Source organism: Dipteris shenzhenensis, chromosome 24, assembly GCF_047967505.1.
Source record: "Dipteris shenzhenensis isolate YYH24624 ecotype China chromosome 24, Dip_SZ_1.0, whole genome shotgun sequence".
Taxonomy (NCBI): domain Eukaryota; kingdom Viridiplantae; phylum Streptophyta; class Polypodiopsida; order Gleicheniales; family Dipteridaceae; genus Dipteris; species Dipteris shenzhenensis.
The window spans coordinates 2,057,302-2,082,635 of record NC_141619.1 but is presented as its reverse complement, the minus strand read 5'-3'; the positions used below and the strand labels follow the sequence as shown (position 1 = coordinate 2,082,635).

Here is a 25,334-nt window from a genome sequence, read left to right as displayed (position 1 = left end):
GATGCTCACACAAGACTCTCAATCACCCTAAAACCAATCTAGGTTTAGCTAAACCTGCTCTGATACCATGAGAAAACATGCGTGCCTCAGGATCTATGGAGCGCTCTAAGGTGGATGAAACCTGTGTGTGAACATGATGAAGAGATGATGTACCTCAAGTCAATTAGGTTCCAAGATAGATTAGCTTGGACTCATAAACAGAATCTTGAGTGAATGTGCATTTCTTCTCTTGTACTCAACAATACATGATAGGCCTCTTATATAAAGAGTGCCCTTTGAATAGTCAACCATGTGGGATCCTCTCATCCACATCTCTCCTTGTAGATATCCTCAATCCACATCTCCACATCTTGTAGTCCACATCCTAGGGTGGCTACTTTAATTCTTTCCTATACCATACCTTAGCCCTTTAATCTATGTGCTCATGGCACCACAACTCTCAACAACCCTACACTACAAGAGGCAATCTAGAGATATTTGCCAAGTTTTTACATTTGATGGTTGTTGTACTTTCTCACTTGGTTAGCTTGCTTAGCCTTATGTCACTCATTTTGCTCACCAATTTGGCATATAGATTCTCACTCACAAGAGGTATTGATGATGCGATAGAAGCTCTTATAGCATGTCGATGCTATTATTTCTCCCCTATAGGCTACGTTGCTTGAGGAACCTTTTAAAGAAACAGAGCTAACTGATGCATTGAAATCATGTCACAAATGGAAGTCTTTGGGTTGGGATAGTCTCACTATAGAGTCCTTCTTTGCATATTAGGATGGCTTAAAGCCTAATTTATTATATATAATTAATTTTTCTTGGCAAAACCAGTGAATACCAGATACTTTGAAAAAAGGTTTGGACAAATTGATCCCAAAGAAGCATCTATTGCATCGTTTGCTGATTAGGGACCAATTACACTTATGCTTGTTATTTATAATGCGGTGGCTAAAATGGTGGTGGTTAATAGAATCAAAGGTTTCTTGCGTGATGGTCTACATTCTACTGAATATGGTTTCATACCTTATAGACATATCATGAATAATGTTTCCAAATACACAAAGTATGCTCGGCCAGATGTACTTCAACTACAAGTAGACATTGCCAAAGCATTTGATACTATACGCTGGGACTTTATCTCGAAGACCATGCCATGTTTCGGGTTTGGAGAAAAATATAGCATGTGATATCTTGGTTGTACTCTAATAATAAAGATGCCTGCATTTTGTCTTGGTATATTTTTTATTAGCCTCCTGTAGGAGTTCCAGGATTGCTTTGCTTGGAAGTATAGCAACATGAGGGATGTGCCACCCAAGGTTGTACAACACACCATCCCCATGATGGATGACATAAGACCAGTGTGGTAGAGACCCTACCCAATGAATCCAAAGTATGCGATGGTCATTTGGGAAGAGATTCAAAAAGTGATCGACACAGGATTCATCTATGAGATTGAGCATACGGACTGGATATCCCCAATAGTTATAGTGCTGAAAAATAATAGTAATATTAGAGTGTGCATAGATCTCAAAAAAGTGAACGCCCTGACTCATAAAGATCATTATCCACTACCCTTTTACGTAGGATGTCCATTGCACCACAAGACAAGAACAAAACTGCTTTTGCCATGGAATGTGGAGTTTATGCTTCAAAGTTGATGCTTTTTGGGCTCACTAATGCCCCCATGACATTCCAAAGGCTTATGATTACGGCATTCAAGGAATACCTCAGGGACTACCTAGAGGTTTTCCTAGATGAGTTGTGCATTCATTCCAAATGGGATGACCATCTCAAGTACCTAAGACTAGTCTTCAAAAGATGTCATCACTACCGAATTTCCCTCAATCCCTTGAAGTGCCATTTTTGGGTTAAACACGGGGTCATCCTAGGACATGTGGTGTCCAAGAACAGGATCTCCACAAATTATAATAAAATCAAGCTTATCTTGGAGCTACCCCCACCCACCAATTCAAAGGGTGTAGAAAGGTTTACCAGGCACATGGGCTACTATCATAGATTCATATACAACTATGCCAAGAATGCTAGTGCACTGTACAAAATGTTGTTCATCTTGTACTACTAGATGGAGTTAGTGCCAATCCTCCTACAAAATCGTCAACCTTGTCCTGGCCTCAGTTCTGATCTTGCAAGCACCTAACTGGGACCTGATTTTTCATGTCCATATTGATGCTTTGAAATTCGCAATAGGGTGCATGTTGGTGCAACCAGGTAAGTTCAACTTGGACTACCCGATATACTTTGTAAGCCACCAACTAAACAATGTCAAAATGAATTATACCACGATAGAGTGAGAAGGACTCGCCATGGTATATGCGGTCAAAAAATTCAGACATTACTTGTTGGTAATAGGCTTATTAAATGTCTTATAAGGTTGCCACTAACTACATGCCCTTTAGCCTAGCGATCCTTATTAATATCATGGGTCCATAATTGATGACATGGACTTGACTACCATGTGCCTTGTTTTTTGATGATTCTCCCTTCCTAGGGCTCCTAATAGAGTGTTGTGCGATCCTACATTCCCTTGGGAGAGTGTTTGGCATGGTGGGGGAGTCATTACCTCAAATGGCAGCATTAGTGGTATTTGCAAATGACGGAGTCTCTATACTTGGGTTGATAGTTGAGAGCCTAGAGTCCCTTCTAGAGGAGATCTTTCTCGAGACTCTTGATGACTTAGAGTTAGATTGAAATCTTGGGAGTTCCAGGCTAGTGCTTATGGTGTAGGTAGATGGGACACTTGCGATTGTCAAAGGGATTTGGGTAGTATTCCTCTTGGGGGGTACACTACTAAGAAACCCTACGTATCATGTGCGTTCAAGGGGTATTTAAAAAACCCCTCAACTAAAACTTTTCACCCAATAAAACCCCCCCTCTTTACTTATGAACTAAATGGATTTTTAAAAAAATTGAATTAAAAAACCCCTCCTGTTATTGTAATCCTGTTAAATTTTTTCAAAAAGTTGAGTTAAAATACCCCTCCTTTTGAATGCACATGGTACACTAAAATTATGTGAGGTGAACCCCCCGAGGGATTCCTTTATAGCCTCACTAGGAGTAGACGACTGCTCACCCAGAGAGAGCATAGCAGAAACTTGGACAAAGGATGGGGTCATAGCTTCCTTGGATGGAGCCTTTTATAGGGACTTGGAACACAGTAGAGTGCAAGAAGCTCAGTAAATAAGCTCAACAAGTAAGCTTTAAAGGACCATAGACGGCATGCCAGTCTCCATGAACATGCGAGGGTAGAGTGTGAGGTCGCCCCCTAGTCCCATGGGAAGTAGATAGAGGATGCCTCACTAGACCATCCCTGTACCCCAAAGGATGAAACCTTAGATTTCCAAGCAGACCTCTTGCTAGTGTGGGTTCAGATCACCCGAGTGAGCATAGTAACATGAATTTGTGGGCCTGACATATACTAGTCTACTTGCTCCCTTTGATCCCCCCCCCACATCTCCCCTCCCCCTTGCTAGATCTCCCCCCCTCCCCACTTGCCCCCCTCCACCTCCTCTTCACTATCCTCTTCTCCTCTTCCCACAGTAGTAGCATTGGCTACTTCTTCTTCCTCTTTCCATCCCTCCTTAAGATGACCCGTACAACCTCGGTTTACTTCATCCCATAATATCATGGGTTCACAATTGATGACATGGACTTGACTACCATGTGCCTTGCTTTCTGATTATTCTCCCCTTCCTAGGGCTCCCAAAAGTCTATGGGAGAGAGTTTGGCAGGTGGTGGAGTCACCACCTCAGATGGTGGCATTAGTGGTTGCAAACGACGGAGTCCCTATACTTGGATTGATAGTTGAGAGCCTAGAGTCCCTTCCAGAGGAGATCTTTTTGGAGCACATTGATGATTCAGAGTTTGGCAATGCATTGAGGTCTCAAGACTTCTAGGCTAGTGCTTACGGTGTAGGTAGATGGGACACTTGTCTCACAATTGTCAAAGGGATTTGGGTAGGATCTCGTTCACAACCTCGCCAGGAGCAAACGACTGCTCGTCCAGGGAGAGCATAGCAGAGACTTGAACAAAGGATGGATTCATAGACTCCCTGGGTGGATTCATTTAGAGGGACCTGGTACATGCCAGAGTGCAAGAAGCCAAGCAAGTAATTTTTAAAGGACCACAGATGGCAGGCTAGTCTCCGCATGCGAGGGTAGAGTGTGAGGTAGCTCCCTAGTCCCATGGGAAGTAGATAGAGGATGCCTCACCATAACAATCCTTGTACCCCAAAGGATGAGACCTTAGATGTTCAAGGAGACCCCTTGGTGGTAGGGGTTCAAATCACCCAAGAGCACGCATAGTAATAGGAATTTGGGGCCCCCTTAGCTTCGACACCTACTGCTCTACCTGCCCCTTCAATCCCCCCCAGATCTCCCCCCCTCCCCCACTCGCCCCCTTCCGCCTCCTCTTCCCACTGTAGCAGCGTTGGCTAATTCTTCTTCCTCTTCCCATCCCTCCCCAAGATGACCTAGCCCTGACCTATAGCCCTTGAGCAAGGACATGTTTCCCAGGCTAAGTCTCCCAAGACCCAGCCCTGACCCAAAGCCCTCGGGCATGGGCGTAGCTATCGTCTCCCTCCAGGGAGCGGTCTCCTTTTCTCAGTCGCATTTCACTCTCTCTCATCTTCAGGACCCAACTTTCTCAAAGAAGCCAAATTCAAGTGGCTTATTCTCCTAGCTTCTAGGTCTGAGCCTCAGCCCTGGGCAACCCTTATTGAGGGAGTTTTGGAGGTGAACCATGGAACTACCTTGAGATCTCACAAAGTATCCCCTCACCTTAGAAATCACAGTCATGATCTTGCAGCCCGTGAAGGGGGTTCCACAAGATTGGTTGACTCTCATACTTGGCTCTCGAACTCACCCTTTCTAGGGCTTAAAGTGTGTAGCCAGGGGAGAGGAGATGCGAATGCCCACTTTATTTGATTTTAAGATGAAAGAGCACATGTTTTGCATGATGGTAGAGTGTCCCCAGGGGATTAATATATGGCTCAACCATGGTGGCTTTATGAATTTTCAACTTGGTTTCTCTATAGAGAGGCTAGGCACAGGCTTGGTAATGGGGATAATCTACTTGCTCCCAAAGGTGCAATTCATGCAAGTTATGCATAGGTTGCTCTAGCATTTTGTAGCCAAGCTAGGGATAGAGGTCTCCTTCATGATGTATTAGGCTCTCAAGGTAGGCATGGAACCTATCATGCCTCTAGTACAATGCAAAATTGAGGCAGACTAGTGCCCTTCCAAATCAAAGGTGCAGAAGTCTAAGTTGGTTGTGTGGGCTCGTACTCATAAACGCATTCCTAGTCCTCCTTATTTGGTGCGAGCTTTGTTTCTACTTTTGGAAAATTCAACATACCGATTGGGGGTGGCAATCCATCGTGGCAGTTTCGTCTCATGTGAAATACAAAAAGTTCACAAGGAAGTCCAAGGAAGACCCAATGTGCATGTTCAACAGTTTAACAAGGTCCACATGCTAAATATTCTTGGTGTGATGGACATGGCTCAAAAGGAGATTGTTTTTTAGTCGACTTTGGGTGGCAAAGCAGTAAGGTGGCTGACAAAGTTTGCTATGGATCATTTTTGAACATATAATCTTATGAAGGTTACATTCTTGAGGCGATTTCACAAGGACCACAAACGTGGGGACAACTTTGGAAAAAGCAAGAAATTAGGTGGAAAACCTGGCCTGAGATTAGAAGGGAGTTCAAATTATCCAACCAAGATCAAGTTCTAGTGATGAGCATGATTCTTTTGTGGCAGCAAGAAGTTACTTGGAAAGGTAGTCATGTCATAAATCTTGCTAAAGAGTTTAGCTGGGTGGAGAGCTCTCAACTTTACCCTATACCAACCCCCTTTAATGACATTGAAGAGATTGTTAAAACCCTTAATGCAAAATGGAAACTAGCTGACAACAAGATCAAATGGTAGAGCATGTTTCTTTTAATTTGGGACATACCCAAAAACTATGCCACTCTCCTCTAGCTCATTCTACATAAAGTAGGTTAGACCAATTGCAAAAGGGAGAGGATAGAGAAAAGGACAGGTTTCTACAAAAGATGCCCCTCAAGCAAAGAAGATGTAGTTTGGAAGTATGCACAATTGTAGGTTGGAGATCCCATTAATTAGAAAGCAATCTTGCTAGGGGACTCATGCAAACTCCCTCACTCTTTTTGGATCATCTTGAGAGCACATACACTTTGGTCTCATCTTGAGAGAAAATGTGGGTTGGAGATCCCATTAATTGGAAAGCAATCTTACTAGGGGACCATGCAAAATGCTCACTCTTCTTGGATCATCTTGAGAGCACATACACTTTGGTCTATATGGATTGCAAGGAATGCTTATTAGTTTTAGAATGAGTCTATAAATGCCCTTGATTATTTTTCATGCTGTTTTAACAAAAATATTTCTCTCTCTTAAGATTGTATGAGTAGGAGGGAGCCTAAGAACTAATCCCAGCCTATGCGACCTTCCTTGGACCACCAGCATTGGTAGATGAGGCCTCCTCAAGCTTCCAAATCCTTGCAAAAGACTAGATGGCCTGTTGTTAGATTCCCTAAAAGTGGCCTATGAAGGATTGCCAAGGGGCACAAAAGTAAGTCACACTGAGGGGTGGCTCTTAGCCTACAATTGTGTGGCATAATGGCTGCCCATAGGGATAGTAAGAAGGCAAAAGTGGGGGTGGGAGAAGAAAAACATCAAGCTAGAAGGGGCACAAGGGGTAAGTAAAGGGAGAGGATGAGGAGAAGGAGAAAGGAGGAGGCAAGGAAGAGAGCAACGAATTGAGCAACGAGAAGCATCCCCAGGGATCAGTAGCCATTTGCCTATTTTATTCAAAATTTATTTTAATTATTCCATTAGGCACCTAAAAGTCAATTCAATCCTCCACCGACAAATAATTCACAAAAGGATTAATACTACCAAGAACCTATCTCACTCACATTTCTCGGGTCAAATTCCATGGGGCATCCAACCAATTCAGAGTGCAAAAGTTTTGACATTGAAATAAACGCATGAGGTTGACTATATGCTAGGGTTTGGTTTAGAGATCGGATTTGAAGCCGCATCATTGGAAAGGAATTTAGAAGGGTGGAGTTCATGCAATTGGTGATCAGATATGAAGAGGAATATATGTATGGATCTCTATTATATATTGAAGATTTGGCAACCAGCGCAGGATTCATCAAATGCAAGAAATGTTAAAAGGATTTTTGAGAACATATTAGGTCATCGAGGGCTCGTCTAAACTTTCAAATGAACTCCGCTCTTTATTTTGCCGTTTCGAGCACAGATGCTAAACAAGGAGGGATCGAGATTACCCTAAAATGGCGATCCATGGCTCATTCAAAAAAGCTTCATGAACTTGGTAAACACGATTGTAATCCATATGTTCTGAAAGGAGGAGAGTTGAAGCATGTTATTCATGCAAGCGAGTTGGTAAATTGGTAACCATTAGAAAATTTAAGCACCACACTGGCATTCTCTTGAGCAATTCGTCAAGCTCTGAAAGCAGCTTCTAAAAGCTTGAGCCTGTGTCACAGTTGCCAACTAACTATTTGTGATGAAAAAATGAAAGGCAAATGCAGAAATTGTCAAGAGAACTTGAGTTCATCTCTCTTTGAGGCTGAAAGTTGATGCTTCGAAAGCGGGGCAAAGAAGAAGTAATGGTTTTTCCCTTCGATTCTTGTGACATGGATCGAGGGAACTCACTTGCGATGCCAAAATGCATTTTATTGGAGTTCCTCGTGTTTGATGGTTTTTGTACCGTTTTTAAATTGAGATTTATGTAATTTTACTTTGTTGATAGCTTATGAATCCTTTATTGACGTTGGAGTATCTTCCAATATGATAGTCTCCAGGTCTAAGAAGCTAAGGCCAACCTCTTTTGGCCTTGAGGTATGTTGATGGGAGGCAATGGGTCGGTGATTGTACATGATCGACAAGAGTGATCATTGGAGCTGCACGGATAGAATAGAAGGTCGTAAACGTAGCAAACAAGAGGCATGCCGGGTGCACTACACTCGAATATGGGTAAATGTCTTAGTGTGATGAGGCTGCAATTTCTTTTTTCGAAAGTCTCCTTTCCATGACTAAAATTTACTCTTAGCAAGTCCGGTTTAGGCTGGCACCTTAAGGGAAAGTTCCTTATTGCTCATGAGCTCATAAGCAAAAATTACGGAGAGAGGCTATTCCTAAGATCCCTAAACAATAGATAAGATACAATAATAAACTGGGAAGTTGCAATGCGTGCAGTACTGCCTTGCTTACTGCTCGCCTTGTTGCTCTGCTACTCGAGTAAGTCCTTCACTGGCTCCTTGCTCCCACTCGATAGCGCTGTTTCTCATATACATCTTCTTCGAAGTGCAGGTTTGGCCGATGGAATTCGAAAGCCCGTCGCCCTGTTCGTTTTCGAGGATTCTTACATGGATACCGGCAATCACAACAAGAGCGACCCGTCTTGGAAGACTCCCTACGGCATCACCTGGCCCGGGACTCCAGCTGGGCGCTTCAGCGACCGAAAGATCCTCACGGATTTCATCGGTATCCCTCCGTCCTTGTCTGTGTGTTGTTGAGCTTTTCTCGTTCTGTTTCATCTTCAAAAGTCGTGTTTATTCAAAGCAGCCACCCATCTGAACTTGTCGACGCCGGTGCCATACCAATCGCGAGCGACGGGGAACCATAACCTGTCTTCCTCCGGAGTGAACTTCGCCTTCGGTGGAAGCGGCGTTTTTGACACTTTCGGGCCGCAATATGTCAACTTCAACGCTCAAATCAGCCAGTTCAAAGAGGTGATGCTCACTGCTGGGTTGAAGCAAGATGTAGTCGCCAACTCACTGGCTCTCTTCAGCTATGCCGGGAACGACTACACCAAATATATTGGAGACCATGGAGTATCATTGGTAAGTTGGCTCTAAAGAGTCTAAACTCGTCATCGCAACCACAGATTCATGTTGTTGCTGTACGATTCTGTTATAGGGTGCATCATTATTGTTCTTTTCCGATGTTTAGTTTCTGCATCATTTGGTTGCAGGAGATCCTTTCTTTCGTTCCGCAGGTGACCAGCGAAATCGTGAGGAATTTGAGAAGCCTTGACCAACATTGAGCCCACAGGCTGCCTACCCTCCTTCACAAGGGCAAACAACTTCACGTCCTGCAATGACAGGGGCAATATTCTGAGCAACACCCACAATCAGGATCTTGCGCAGAGCCTTGAAGACCTCCGAAAGTTGCCAGGGTCGGAGGTCATCATTCTCGATCAGTTCTCCTCTTTCACTTCAATCCTCTCGCATCCTTCTAGAAACGGTATGCTGCACAGTTCTTTGGAGGAATGAGACGTTATTGCATTTTCTCTAAAAGTGTGTAGTTTGTCGAGGGACTGTCTCGCTGTCATCTAAATTGCAATAAGTCGCAGTATGCTGTAAGAATCTGAGGTATCCATGAGATGCAGCAATCCGTGGCTTCGGTACATTTTCACTGAAGACAGCTTGAGCTCGTCAAAGTTCGCTCTTTCGTCTAGGGAGAACTTAGAAGCTAAACACTCGCTCCTGTTGACAGGAATCTCGCATGTCTTTGAGCCTTGCTGTCTGGGTAGCGGCAACCACACCTGCGGCACCGTAGATGCAGATGGGCAGCCTCTGTACAAGGTATGCAACAAGCCTGAGTCTACGTTCTTCTGGGATAATTCGCACCCGACGCAGGCGGGATGGAAGTTGTTGACGGAGCAGTACGCCTCTCAGTTACGAGTTAACGACATAGGGATGACAGCCGCAGCTGCAGCTACCGAAAACGAATGGCAGGGCTGGAGGAAGTTCAGCATATTGTTCAGCGTGCCGCTGGCGTTTCTCTGGTTGCAATTGTGAGTGCGTATATGTGATTGATTGCCTTCATTCAATTTCTCACCTGCCCTCCAGCAAATATACGTGCCACGCCGTGGCCAATACAATTTCACGTTGAAGGGTAATTTAAAAGTCATCCTTTTAGTTAAGGTAGCCTGGGCTGGAGGTCGGATCTTAAAATATCTTTAATTTCAAGAATAATATTTGAAGATGTTGATCGATAAGCAAAGCAAAATCCCTCTCCTCTCTTGTCGCGCCCCATTCAAAACTCACTCACTCTCTCTCTCTCTCTCTCTCTCTCTCTTTCTCTCTTCCTTGAATTGTCTCCCTTATGAGTGCGCACATACCCTCTAAAATCTCTCTCTCTCTCTCTCTCTTTGTCTTTCTCTCTTCCTTGAATTGTCTCCCTTATGAGTGCGCACATACCCTCTAAAATCTCTCTCTCTCTCTCTCTCTCTCTCTCTCTTTCCATATGGGATTCTATATCATGAATGTTTTATCTTGAGTACCCTCACACATCATATATAATCTCTCTCTCTCTCTCTCTCTCTCTCTCTCTCAAACACACTCTCTTGCTCTCTCTTGGTGCACATATTAACACACGTGTGCTCTCTCTCCTCATGCACACACAGATACTCGAACATAGCAGATGGCTCCCCTCACTTCTTTCTCTCATGTACACCGGGACAAACATACATGCATACATCCTTGTTATAGACTCTCTATCTCTCTTATACATAAACAAATTGTCTCTTGTGACTAAATACTCCTCTCACATACATAGGCACTATACACATATATCAAACACCTAAACTTAGGAGACTTCACACACACACATACACTCAAATTTAAGCTCACTCTCCCCTTTGGTTGCCACATGGCAACACTCAAAATTATTGATGTAAGTGTCTCCATGCACAACCATGCAGCCAAAAAGCTACCCAACTTCTCACAAAGCGGCAAGCCTTTTCCTGCCTGTACCACATGGCACATCCTCCACTCCTACAACCTTCTCCCACGTGCAACATGTGGCACATTAGAAGAGTTGCCACATGCAACTCTTCCTTAAGAAATAGAATAGTACCTAACCCTCCCTTTACTATGGCATGTAAAAGACATCTTGCCCTTAGTAGATTTGGTTGCATGCTCCAAATATAAATAAATTCTAGCCTTAGATTTGAAGTTTTGCAAGGATAATGACATGTTTTTCCAAAATAGAAAAATCCTTAATTGGCATCATCTCATACACAAATCCAAGCTCACTGCTTGGCTATTTTGATTGAGGTTGCAGGGGGTTGAATTAGAACGGAGCTCAGTATCTAGATGAACTTGCCTCATCTAACATTGCACATGCCATTCTCTTGTGATTAGCACTGAATACAGTTCACACAAGCTACATTATAAAATAGTATATAGTTTATTACTTGTTGAGCATTCAATTGATTCAATCGACCAAGCTAGTGTCATGAATGGCATTTGTGCTTCTCAAGGTTTCATGTGTCCATCGTTACATGATGCCTATCATAGAATTGGTCATTAAGAGGTTTTGTGTGCTCCAGCATTCAGATAAGCAATTTCACAATCTATGGAATCTGGTGATGCCTCACTTAGATGGAAGACTATCACATCAGCTTGGGTGGGGGGAGGAGTCCTCCAACTTACCTACATAAGAGCATGGCTTGGATAGAAATTGTGAAACAGTCCATTGGACCTTGCTAGAAATGGGAATTCAGTAGCACAAAAGATTTCCTATGAAATTGGAATTGGGTAGCACAAAAAATTGGACCTTGCTAGAAATTGGAATTCAATAGCACAAAAGATTGCCTGTGAAATATTATATATAGTGTATCACAAAGCATACTTCCTGTGATCATTGCATTCAATGCAAATTTCTTCAAGCAAAGGGCACATAGCCTCGTGCAGGGTCGCGGAACACCATGTTGATGTAATTGTTGTTGCAAGTAGATGTCCCAAACTTCTATTGAATTAGGAATCAGAGTCCTTAAGGTTTTTGGCTAGGGAATTGAAAAGGTTAAGTACAAATGGCAAATTCTAAAAGTTCGTTCTCCAAGCCTCCACCCACATTAACCAATGGTATAAATGTTATCTATGGGATCCATATAGCTTCAATGTTGAGTACCTTGATATTTAAGAAGATCATGGAGATATTTCTCTTTCATTCTCCTCCATTGTGATTCCCAAAGGTCAGGAGCATGCTGGTTGCTTGATAGATCAAAGCCAAATATGTGGTGCCACTATATCTAATCAACAATTCAAGATCTTCATGCCAACTTCTAATTGATGTTTGTGGCTTTCTGGAGTCCTTCAAACACATTCGCAGCAACTCTATGTGACATTTGTGGCTTCCCTAAGTCGTCTAAACACATTCTAACCAAAGGGAGTGCATGCTACTCGTTCGATGACTATCCATCTAGCCTGCAAATTCTTCACAAACATCAAAGCACCACTTAGGGATCGATGTAGGGTGCTAAAGTTTATTGTATGCACACGTGTGCATAGCTCCCACACTAGTTAGCCATTCTAGCTATTGGAGTCGACGCGTAGGTCGCCACACCTGCTCCAAGACTTTTTGATGGCCAGAGAAATGCATGCATGCATGCTTGCATGGAGGGCCTGCATGTCCCATGCAAAACTACCACTGCATGCATGCAATGCTGCCGCAATGGGAACCCCTACTGGAGGCTCTGCACCATTTGCGTTTGAACTAGAAGTCCACTCTGTTTGCTATTTAAGTCCACTCCGTCCATCCCGCCACCGCCCAAGCATAATCATCCAAGCTTGCAACGCGTAGGTCTCCACACCTGCTTCGAGACTTTTTGATGGCCAAAGAAATGCATGCATGCATGCTTGCATGGAGGGCCTGCATGTCCCATGCAAAACTGCCAGTGAATGCATGCAATGTTGCCGCAATGGGACCCCCTACTGGAGGCTCTGCTCCATTTGCGTTTGAACTAGAAGTCCACTCCGTTTGCTATTTAAGTCCGCTCCGTCCATCATGCCACTGCCCAAGCTTGTCAAAGCTAATGAAACTTAGATCTTCTTCTTCTTCTCTCCAAGCTCTTCAAACAAAGGAGATAAGTTTATTTTCTCATCTGTGTAGGTGATTTTGTGAAACTATATCGTGATATTGGGTGGACATCTAGTCTCGTAGAGTTCTCTATGCGATGACATGCATCCTTAGACTCCTCACTTCCACATTCACAGCTTTTAGTAGAGTTATCTTTCCTATGCCTCCCTCTCCATACAACGCGGCCACTCGAGTTCCAGATTGATTGATGAAGTCCATGACCTTAGATTTCAATGGCTGCAAGCAGACTTGATGGGAAGGAACTTTAGGTGGAAAAGGGGATGGGCACGAATCTCTAGAGTGCTATGTCTTGCAAATCTCCATGCATGTCTCCTAAGGATGACTGTTATTGAATTCTGGGCAAACGACTTTTATCGGGTCTATCATGTGAGTTGAAGATCAATTTGTTAAGGGAATCTTTGATTCAATTGTTTTTCTATTAGTTTTTCTAGAATTTCCAATACCACAAAGCAATTAGCAAAAGGTTCGCCAATCACTCCAATTCTGACCTACATCATCATCCCCTATTGTATGTCTACCTAAGACTTGATCCTCTAGTTCACCGGCCTTTAGTTCTCCCTCTTCTTCCCCAAAGTCATGATCTCCACCTTCTGGCCATATCATCATCTTCATCCTCTTACCTAGATCCCATCGGCATCATTAATTACTGGAGCTGAGTCAATTCACACCTAGAGGTGGAGCTTGGAATCGCTCGTAAGGAAGATGAATCGAGCTAGAGGTTGCTTGATGCTTGAGCTTCAATCGAATGGACCTTGAACATGACTTATGGAGCTAGAGGCTACCTAGTGCTTGAGCTTCACACACCTGTAGCTTCAAACCTGGAGTGTATGCCTTGTTTAAAGATGGCAAAATAGACCTATGATGATTACATTATCGTTGAAATGGTGGGGAATGTACAACTCAAATTTGACATTCCACCTTCCAATTTGAAAATAATTACCAATGATTTTGGCGCATTGATATCGGCGCAGATGAGTCATTGCAAGCCCATACATGGATGCGATGTTGCATACATTGGCATGCCACCGAGAAGCTTGATAGGTGCTTTTGAAAAGTTTGAGGGTCCCAAATAGGGTGGCATTGGGGTGATAGGGGGCCCAACGGGCCAACATGTGCATACAACAAGCTGAAAGCCTCTACATCTATCCTTAAGCCATAGCACCATTCCGTACAAAAGCTAGAGTGATTCACATTCATCGATAGCCTCCCTGTTGATGAGCAAGTTTCCTTACATGAATTACCAAACTCATCAAGGCTGAACGTTCAAAGATACTATGATTTAGAGTTAGTGCACACCCTATGAAGAATGCATGGCTAGTGCGAATCTGAAGCTCTATTTGAAATCTTTCATGTGAATTGAAATGAGCATGCATTTATTGCATCTGATGGATTTTATTGGACCATCTGACTTCTTGCTAAGAACTCTCTATGAGCTACAGAGTACCGTAGAGCAATGCTCAGGTCCACATGGCAAATGCAGATTGGTGGAAGGAGTAATGCAACACTAATGCTGAAATCTACAGCCTCTAGAATGGAGGTGCGAATTCAAGCATGGCACTCCACATTGATCTCAAAAAAAGTGCCAACCTCCAAAACTAGCCTCTAACCATGCATTAGTTGATGTGTGTGCACTAAGCCTTACAACCACCTACCTACAACCATATCAAGAAGTGTTGACTTTCCACAACTGAACGGTTTATTACTCAGATCTAGCCCAATTTTGCATAGCCACTCACTCCTTGGAGTATAGCATGGTTTTAGCCTTTAGCTGTGGTAACACAAATGTGTAGGCCTTTCTAACTAAGTCGTGCAGCTACATCTTCTGACACACTATGATACTTTTCCATACGAGTTGGAAAGAGGGCTAGGTAAAACTTGGATGGAGTTCCTAGAGCCGCTCATCATTTGAAGAATGATAGAAATAGTACACGATGACATGAGAATAGACAAGTAGTTATGCTTATGAAAATGGACTATAAATGGGTTCTTTAAGCAATCTTTCAAAGTGCAGCATCGTCAAATTGAAGACTGTTGAGGTTGAAGAAGTAGTGTAGCAGCGTTGATCCTGCATATGTGGTTACCTAGCATGTCAAATCCCAAGGTAGTGGATGACTTTGCGATTCTCAGGCAAGCCACAAGAGTACAAGAGTATTTAGTGCAAGTTTGGAGTCATTATAGAGCCCCCAAGCTAATAGCCTCAATTTTCATGGATGATGTGGTTAAGTACCACTCCACACTACCCTTTTGCACCTCTCTAGAGGCCCCTCCCTAGAGCTCCAAGGCTTCCACGGAAGTCATGGTACCAAACTTGCTCATATGGCCAAGGCTTGCCCAAATTTTGTTGCTTATGAGAGAACAAGGCCTAGGGGCTAGCCAAGGCCATAGTAGTACTAGCACATGACTTGACTTTAGAAGTTCCCCAAGGGTATAACCTAGCTCTCATTTCAAAATGATAGAAAGAGGCATACAAAGAAGAATGCAAAAGGAAGAGCTAGGAGACAAAAAATAGATAGGGTTTTTTTCCCCTAGAGAAAAAAACTTTCAATTAATGCTTGTTAAACAACTATACAAATCGGCAATCTGAAAAGGCATTGATCATGGAAAATATAAGAAAAGCAAGCCATTAGAAAAAAACCAAACTAATGCCAGAGAACCTAGCTCACTACTTAGAGAATCTCTGGCACAAGGCTAACAACTAGGATGATAGTATATACATCTGACTGATACCTCACCCATTAAAGTATGAATGCCTAGAGGCCAAGCCTTATAGGATTGTTCCCACCTTTCGACAGTCGCTCTTGATCCTATAGTCTCACACTCCCAAATGGCATGTAGGGTAAAAATGATATGCTATCAATGGTAACAAAGCTTGCTGTCCAGCAAACGGGCTAGCCACCCATCACTCGACTGTAACGAACAATCTAGATGTTTTGGTAGTGATGATGGACACCATCTCTAAGACACTATCCTCTAGTGAGGGAAGGGATTGCTATGGAAAGGAGGGTGTCACCTTGTATGCCTCTATCCTAGTGACCCATTGCCCCTATAGGCTTGAGAAGAGGGGCCAACCAAGAAGGCATAACCCCCCTTTATCAACCATGTAGCCATCCCGTACATAAAGTTGCACTGCATCCTATGTATGCTAGCCAAATTCTATAGCGCCCCCATCCAAGTCTGATGTGTTCCTAGGCAACCCCAAAGACAATGCAGAGTCATCTCCAATACTATGAAGGAATATGAAATCTTCTATGGTTTGCTATGACTACACGAGGCAGACCAAAAGTGTGAAATGACCTCTCTGGGAGCCTACTACTCTACCCAACGATGCTCTCTCAAAGGATTCTACGTAGCTGCCTCTAGCTAAAGATGTCTTCTGATGCAGGTCATGTATGAGAAAAAGGTCATCTATTACTGCTGGTTAATGGATCCTAGTGCGAACATCTCCTAATGACACTCTTTAGGTATTTTGGAGGCTTACAATTGAACACTAGAAGAAATGTCCCAGCTAAATGTGAATTCTTCAACGACAGACCAATACGAGTAAGCCGAGCTGCTAATTGAAGAGTAATTGGGCAAAGATCAAGGAAAACTGGGAAGCAATTCTTGGCCCCTGCTAAAATTGCGTATTGGATGCCCCTCATAGAAGGTGCAATGGGAAGACCAGGGACCCCTTTGTGAGAGTCAGTTGAGCATGTCAATGAGCAGAATTGGAAGAAGAGTCAGATAATGATCAAGGCTCCGACCATCAATCGTATTTACTTGAGAAAGAGACATATGATGATGAACATAGGATCTGCAAAGGTGAGGGATGTCTAAAGGTCCAATACAATCTAATGGCACCTACCATTTCTGACAACAAGGTGCAAATGGTTGTAAATGCAATGGTAGTACCCATTTTAACAGAGGTAATGTATATAAATTCCTAGAGTCTTAGGATCATTCTTCCTACCAAGGCAACACGGGTTTGTAGGGTGTGGCCTATGAGCAAATTATATATGATTGCCGATTTTGGATAAGTAATAAAAAAAGGTCATTTCCAATTCATGTGCATACAACCGTCTTCTCTCTATTCATCATTCACTTTCTAAGATATGTGTTTTCCCACTTGCCCCATGCTACATATTTATTGCACATCAATTTGCCTCATTTGTTGCAAATAGCCCATTAATCATTTAGAAATAGCAATTGCCCACACACTCATAACAAAATTGAATGGCGATTGGAAAAACCAAAGCATCAACACGCAATACCACAATTTGTCATTAACGTCTTGGCAATCCTACAGGAGAATGCAAACTAGTTTGCACTCGAGAAACCAATGATTGCAAGCAAACCAACTTGCAAATGAATGTAAAAAGTGACGGATGCAAGAACATGATGTCAACTAAGATACCAACAACAAAGAGAAGAGTAGGTTGTCAAAAGCAAAATCCAAATGAGATGGCTCATATATACAAGGAAGTAAGCAATCCAAGCAATTTGCCACTGCCAACACCGAGTGAAGAGAAGAAGGAGGGAGTGACCAAGAAAGTCAAAGAACCACACCTCTAGTGAGTTTGGGATCCTCATAACCATAACAAGAGCAAAGATGGAATCACGTACAACAAGCTACAATGGAAAATTTTAGAGCTAGTGCACCGCCAAGCTCACCAAGGTATGTCAAGGTAGCAATTAAGACCAAAAATACATATGAAATTCTAAAAACTTTGTGAAAAAGAATCCTCGATTTAATGTGAAATTTTTCAGCAAATAGCAAGTGGTTCTACAAGTCAATTAGATAAAGAGTACTTGATCTACTTCCCACCACATTTAAAAGCAAATTTATCAAGTGATGTGACCAATATACCAATGATCCATTTGCAATGCATAACAAGTTTAAAGCTGCATTCTTGAAAATGTTCTAGCACAAATTTAGCATGGAAGATGTTATGGTAAAGCTCAACTGACTCAGCCAACAAAAAGGCAAATCATTGTATGACTTTGTAGCATGAATGAATGAGAGTGCTAATCAATTAGCTTGACAACATGCAAGACAAATGGCATTACGGTCCTTGTTGACGAGTGGCCTCACCCCATCGGGGGTTCACTCATAAACATGGAGCATAGTACGTTAGTGCATGAAGGGGTATTTTGTAAGAGGGGGACTTACGTGCAGTTTACATACATAAGGGGATTTATAAAATAATAATGTAGTTGTGTAGATTTATGGAGGGTGTCTAAATTTCAAGATTCAAAAATATATACATGCACAAGGGGGTTAGTATGAGACAATGTAAAAAATGGAAGAATAGTGTTATTTCTAATACACTCTCGCTCACACATGCTATATGGCGTTTAGAATAGTGACCCCCTGATATGGCACCAAGCTACATAGCATGGAGATAACAACTTACTATAACGACAACGTATGACTGATTGCTAGAGCGATTGTGGTCAAACAGGGGAACATGGAATCCTTTAGACCCTATTAAGGGGATAGATTTAAAAGCACCAATACCTCATGCTACATCAATGGTAAGGAAGGCCATCACAAGAGCAAATGCAACTGTGGAATAAAAATTTTCACATGCTCAAAAGGCATGTGATCAAGATGATTGTGCACCAATGCAGCAACTTTGGTACTAATAGAGGTGGATATGAAGGTGGTCACAAGAACACAAGGAATGGTCTAGATGAGTTGAAAAGAACCAACAAAGCAAGGGTTTTTCTGGAAAGAAGAAAACAAGATGCCAAAGGAAATAATCCATGATCTCAAGCAAAAAAACCCCTCATGGAAGTAGGGAAGTCATCCAATCCATAACCAATGAATGATTGTCAAATGAAGGATGCAAACAAATTTAACAACAAAAATGAACCTGAAGGACAAATGGAGCAAAAGCATATCAAATTAGGTTGAGAGAAGTTATGTGAATATAAATGTGATGATCTCGATTGGCCAATTGATGGAACTTGCTCCACACTTTGCAAAATTCTTGCGAAGTCCACCAACAACCTTAGCCCCAATTCTCATATCTAGGGTCAGATGACCATTATGGCACTCTAGGATGAAGAAGTGCCCATGTTTAAGTCAAAGATTGAAATAATAGACTGCTCACTAATGGAGGCTCAAGAGTGAACATCATCTTCAAAGAAGGACAAGAAAGGCTAAAGTCAAAAATGTAAAGTCTTCTACTTTTAAAGTTTGTATGGTAGATTGAGGTTAGTGATGCCCATGGGTATTCTCAAGGATTTCCACATCAAGATCAATGCATGTTACTTCATGGTCACATTCATCGTGGTCAAAATGGAAAGCAAGGAAGGGTACACATTGCTACTGGAATGACCATGGTCAAAGGGTGCCAGATTTCTCCATGATTCCAAAGGAGCGACCCTTGCTATTGCCCAAGACCAAAAGGACGTGTAGGTACCAATGGGAAATAGCATGAACTAGAAGAATTGCAAGCCCAAATACCTAGAGGCTTATGCCTCGATTATTGAGTAATATCTATTCGCACTCAAGTTATGTCCATTGCAATGATTGATGTAATGTAGGTGGCATTCAAAGAGGAAGAAGGACAAAGAGAAGTCCAAGAACAACCATCAAATTTAATCAACCAAGTCAACATCAATAGTAGTGAACAAACCACCAAAGGTCAGGCAATAAGAGAAATCAATGTCGATTTGTGGTTATGCCCATTGCAATGATTGATGTAATGTAGGTGATATTCAAAGAGTAAGAAGAACAAAGAGAATTCCAAGAACAACCATCAAATCGAATCAACCAAGTCAGCATCAATAGCAATGAACGAACCACCAAAGGTAATGTGGATTTGCACAAAGCATAAAAGTTGATCTAGATGAACGAAGAACTTCTCGATGCATTCCTCAAGGAAGCTGAAGTACGCTTCAAGAAGTAGAAAGATGAATTCATTTGGGAATACTTGAATCTGAAGGGGGTCCCACCAAGCTTGATTCAACCCCGAATTCCCCTTATTCCAGATGCGAAACGCATTTGGTAGTAGTGATACTGATTGCATCCCAACTATGCCATGTGGGTGAAGGTGGAGATCAATGAATCGCTCAAGGCAAGATTCATCTACCAAGTCAGCTAAAGTGATTGAGTATTTCCAATCATCAGCATACCAAAGAAGAATGGCAAGTTGTGAGTCTACATCAAATACTAGAATCTGAACAAGCAAACCAAAGAAGCATTACCGATCATGGATGCCACCTTGGATAACGTAGCAAGGCATGAGACGTATTCATTCCTAGACAAATACATTGGATGTAATCAAATAGCACTCGAAGAGGAACACAAAGAAAAGACTACATATATTATCGAATGGGGAGCATACTTAAGTAAACTAATGCCATTTGGATTGAAGAATGCACTAGCCTCAGGAAACCTTCCAAGAGTACATTGACAAATTCCTTGCAATATTCTTGGATGATTTTTTAGTTTATGGTACAAGCGAGCATACCTTTAATGTCTTCAAAAGTAGTTCCAATCCCTTCCATGAATTGATGTAACTATGTGTGCACAGGGGAGCTCTCCCAATATTGGTGATTATACTATGAAAGCTCAACACGGAATGAACCTAATGTGTTGTGTAGTGGAAGATTTCTACCACTAGAAGTTGCAAAATATAGGGTACTAAGACTAGAGGAGAGAAACAAGTTGCTTAGAGGAACATGTGTATCCTTCGAGGAGGATTAAAAACTATGGTAAATTGAGGCAGTGAAGGCCATCACAATGAGTGGTGACCATTCTGAAGCAGATGAAGCAAAGTGGAAAGCAGCGGTGATGTACAAAGAGCTCAAAAGATTAAGCACCTGAATAAGTGCTGGAAAAGTCAAGCAAAGAATGAGCAGACCCATGGCGAATGGATTGATAAGGAAAACATTCAATTAAGTGGCATCCTCAAAGTGCAATTTGAGCAGGATGAGAATAAGGTACCCATATAAAAGACTAACTCCCAAAAGTCCAAGTCCAACTCGCTAATGAAGGTTCCAACCAACCTATTTGAAGGAATTCAATAACAGAAGGATGCGTTGCATCAACAAATTCAATAACTTCTACAACTACTCACCTGATTGCAAGAACTCGAGAAACCCAAGTTAAGGATGGAGACCTTGAAGGTGATGCGATAGGGACTAGAGCCTCGACCTCTACAATCTCATGAACATTTTCCAAAGCGAATGCCAAGGAAAAAATGCCAAGTGCAAAACCAAAGGAAGGTGGGAGTTAGGAAAAGCAAAGGGCCAAAGGAGCTGAGGACTAAGTAGTCCAAGGAGTAGAGCACTAAGCAGCCAAAGAAACCTAAAGCCAAGCAGCCCATGGAGTGGGATGTTGGTAGCCAAAGAAACAAAGAAGTGACTACCCCACAAAGTGGAGCACCAATTGATCTGCGAGGCTGAATGACTGGATTGAAGAGTTGCGCCAACAAGAAAGAGCCTATGATTGGATTGAAGAGTTGCCCTAGAAAGAAAGAGCCTTATTTTTTGGTGAGCGTGCACACAAATCTCTCTCTCTCTCTCTCTCTCTCTCTCTCTCTCTCTCTCTCTCTCTCTCTCTCTCCCCCCCATATCACTCCTACCACATGCACAAAAATGGCAAGCTGAATGACTGGATTGAAGAGTTGAGCCAACAAGAAAGAACCTATCATTGGATTGAAGAGTTGCCCTAGAAAGAAAGAGCCTTGTTTTTTGGTGAGCACCTTTTGGCGAGCATGCACAAAAATGACTCTCTCTCTCTCTCTCTCTCTCTCTCTCTCTCTCTCTCTCTCTCTCTCTCTCTCTCTCTCTCTCTCTCTCCCCCCCCACCTCTCTCTCTCTCTCCCCCCACCTCACTCCTACCCCATCTCCCTCCACACCTCTCAATCTTTGTTTCCACACATGTCCTTCGATTTCCCTCCCTCCCTCCCTCCCTCCCTCCCTCCCTCTCTCTCTCTCTCTCTCTCTCTCTCTCTCTCTCTCTCTCTCTCTCTCTCTCTCTTTCCTAATGCACCTCTCTTTCTATGCACATACATTCATGCACATGCACTTGGAAGAGAGATGTTTATGAGAGAGAGATGCACACACATCATGTACACCCACACGAGAGAGGAATGTCCATGAGAGAGAGATGCACATGTGTGCATGCATGCATGAATCTCAGAGAGATGCATAGATGTGCATGCTTGCACACATGAGAGAAAGAAAGAAAGAAAGAAAGTTTATTAAAGTCTTCGAAAGATCAATGGGTCTATGAGACTGTGAAAAACCTGGTACAACAAGTGGTGGTGGTGGAGCTACTAAACGAGCATTCACACCAAGGCAAAATGCAAAAAATGCAGAATGGTAGTACTAAGTCCTAAGTACAACATAGGCATGTCGGTCGTCGACTATGTATCAATCTCACCATCAAGACATCAAGGTGGATGAGGGAGGCATGAAATCAATGATAGAGTGTTGTCGGCCACTCATGGGTGCGGCCCTGGCACGTCTCCTAGTCATAGCTCTACGCCTAACAAGGACCCTTGTTGGTCGAGCTTTGACGCTAAACAAGGAGGGGATATCCCCAAGTGTAATCTATGTGTCACCCTTTGTCTGAGTTGTCGGGTCATTGGCTCTGGGTCACGGTCATGTCAAGGCCTCGTCTCGTGGGGGTCCATGTGATCTAGCTGAAAAAACTCCGTGATAGAGCTCTGAGAGGGATCAGCCAAAGGAAAAAGTATGCTTCTACCTCCATGCTTGAAGTACCCTCTCGCGGTGTCTAAGTACCTTATGAATGAAGCCTGCACTGAGTATCCTTAGTGAGTGGGGTAAGTAGATTTGTGTGTATCCTAGGGGGTCAATGAAACCCGTCTTTGATATGTAAGTAATGATCTCTATAGAAGCTAAGCTTCACTTGGAGTTCGCTTGGTCCCAACGAAGTCCAGAATGTGTGTAGCTGCTGTAAGAGATCCTCACGGATAACTTGGTTGACCTTGTGTGATTGGAGGGGAGAAAATAGAACATCTATGCTGTACTGGAAGGGAGGGAATCTATCCATGTGGAGCCCTAGTCGCTCAAACCATCTCTCTATGCGTGCATACTAGCATCTGTGGTCTCCTCCTGCTAAAAGTGCCATAGAAGAGGATAATGCTAGGCATGGTAGCTTGCTACACCTAGAGGTGTAATCTCCATACTCTCTGACTCAGTATAAATACGTGATGACCTAAAATGCAACATCTAGCTAGAATGGGGATGACCCAAGCTCAGCTTGAATGATCTGGATGGCTTACTACGAATCATTCGTTATAACATGAGAACCAATAGCCGCTCCACATGGGCCCACTTTGTATTCGACAAGTCTGGCCCCCAACATGGGCTATCATACATCCCCGATAGGCAGGACCAAGGAGTCAAAAAGCAGCCCCTAGGTCCATGGATCCTAAAAGTGCAAGCAAAAGCATTGCCTCTCTAGTCTGGCCAATAAAGCATATCCTTTGTCCAAGCGTGCCTACATCGCAAGTCTTGTGAAGATGGGTCCGAAAAAGACAACCCCAAGATAAGTGTATGATGAAACTATATCAATAGGTGGCCCATTAAATGTGAACTTCTCTTAGCGCATGACGGCTCGAGATGTATTCAAGATCATAACCTTGGTTTTACCCAGGTTGACCTTCAAATCATGAGACTCACAAAAGGATTGTAGTGCATCAAGGTGTCTCTAGACCCCCTCTGCTGAGGAAGACAAAAGATCCACATCATCCATGTAAAGCAATATCTGGATCAGCGTGCTCGCAAGAAAGAAACCCCCCCTGTGTTTGCATCACTGTCTCAAGCTCATCAATGTAGAGGCAAAACAAGGTAGGTGATAATGGACACCCTTGTTTGACCCCAATAGTGCTCATGATCTCATCTGTCCACCCAGATCTTGCCCAAACTCTACTGGAAACTCTCTCATAAAGTGCATGACAGCCCAAATCTTGTAGGTGCCATATGAGGCAGGCTCTCGGAACTGTGTCAAATGCCTTGCAAAAATCCACAAAGCAACAATGGGGCAACAATAAACCCTCTGCTTCCATGCCCTCGCCTCCTCGATGATACACCTGAGCGTGAGAATATGGTCCATGGTTCCATGATCATGTCGGAATCTAGCATGTCCTGCTACTCTAAGTCTTCGACACTCCACAAATCTGTTGACCTCGGAATCAAGCACTGATGCATAAATCTTGGACATGACATGTCCAATCATTACGGTCCTGTAATTCTCTGAGCTCATTAGATCCCCTGCCTTGTGGATGGGTGAGATAGTGTTAATGGTCCTGGCATGTGGAAACCCAAAACAAGCAGCTTCATTAAAGAGATTTGCTAAGATCGAGGCTAGGAGGTTAATCCCATATGCAATGAACTCAGTGCATAGTCCCTCATGATCCTTCGCTCGGCCATTATGAAGTTTCATTACGGCATTCTTTACCCCCCCCCTAGTGAATAGGGTGCACGATGTGGGGGGTGAGGCATATGTGAGCGGTTAGGGATTGGATGATTTGGGATGTCATAAAGTGTGCATGCATAATCATACCAGACCTGAGTGTCAGTGAGTGGTGAGAGGTACCATCCCTCTAGAAATATCTGTAAAAAGTCCTTAGAGTTCTTACTGAACAAAATGTTCAGTAGTTCCTCCTCATTCTGATGAACGAAGTCTAGTTTCCTTCTATGTACCAGTCGATGAGACTCACATGGCCCACTCTGTATTCGAAAGACTATTTTTGGTTTCGAATCTGAGCTGACAGAGTAAAGCCTTACACTCATCATCATACTAGCTATTACAAGGTACGGTCCCAAAGGTGGTGGGCGGGTGGAGCGGGTGGTGTGAGGGAAAGCATGAAGGGTATCCTGTTGTAGAGTGAGCGGGTGACTAGGGCAGCATGATCCTCTAATAGGGGTATGAAGTCAATATAAGCGAGAAGTATGTACAGACAGCCAAAGTAAGTAGGTGAGTGGTCACAGTCAAAGCGTATATCATGATAGGTGGAGTAAGAACTCAGTGGGGTGGAGGGTGCTATGCAATAGAGAGTGGAAATGCTAATGAAAAGATAGGTATGATCAGGCCTTAGAGGGAGAGGTGCTACAGTAAAATCAATGATGGGATATGTGAAGGTAGGGGATCCCATGATGTAATCAACAATGCTAGGACCTCCCCCATGTGGAAAGCATGAGAAACCACCTCACACACGCCATCTATCAAGACCACTATAAATAATGAGATCATGCATCCTATCGAGGTCTAATTGGGGCTGCCCATAAGATGTGACTGGACCTTGTCTATTAGCCGAAACCCGTAGCATACATGCATCCTCAACGTCAATATCTGGCAGTAGAGTGGAATCATCCTTGAAATTGAGGAGTGGTACTTGACGGGCGCCTCTCCTT

General features: G+C 43.1%; 1 protein-coding gene across 1 annotated transcript; it reads left to right on the top strand.

The window, feature by feature from the left end:
- The first annotated feature begins 8,413 nt into the window (after window positions 1-8,413).
- Window positions 8,414-9,871, top strand: LOC147886085 (GDSL esterase/lipase At5g03610-like). The gene is made up of 5 exons (XM_087395056.1): window positions 8,414-8,552; window positions 8,634-8,911; window positions 9,021-9,066; window positions 9,099-9,314; window positions 9,567-9,871. The coding sequence occupies exons 1-5, from the start codon at window positions 8,435-8,437 to the stop codon at window positions 9,869-9,871; spliced, it is 963 nt and encodes a 320-aa protein (XP_087251182.1). The 5' UTR covers window positions 8,414-8,434.
- Window positions 9,872-25,334: the final 15,463 nt, after the last annotated feature.

Coding starts and splice junctions, on each gene's coding strand:
- LOC147886085 (XM_087395056.1), top strand. CDS start 8,435: ATGGATACCGGCAATCACAACAAGAGCGACCCGTCTTGGAAGACTCCC. Junction 9,067..9,098: donor TCCTTTCTTTCGTTCCGCAG/GTGACCAGCGAA, acceptor GAATTTGAGAAG/CCTTGACCAACATTGAGCCC. Junction 9,315..9,566: donor CTCGCATCCTTCTAGAAACG/GTATGCTGCACA, acceptor TCCTGTTGACAG/GAATCTCGCATGTCTTTGAG.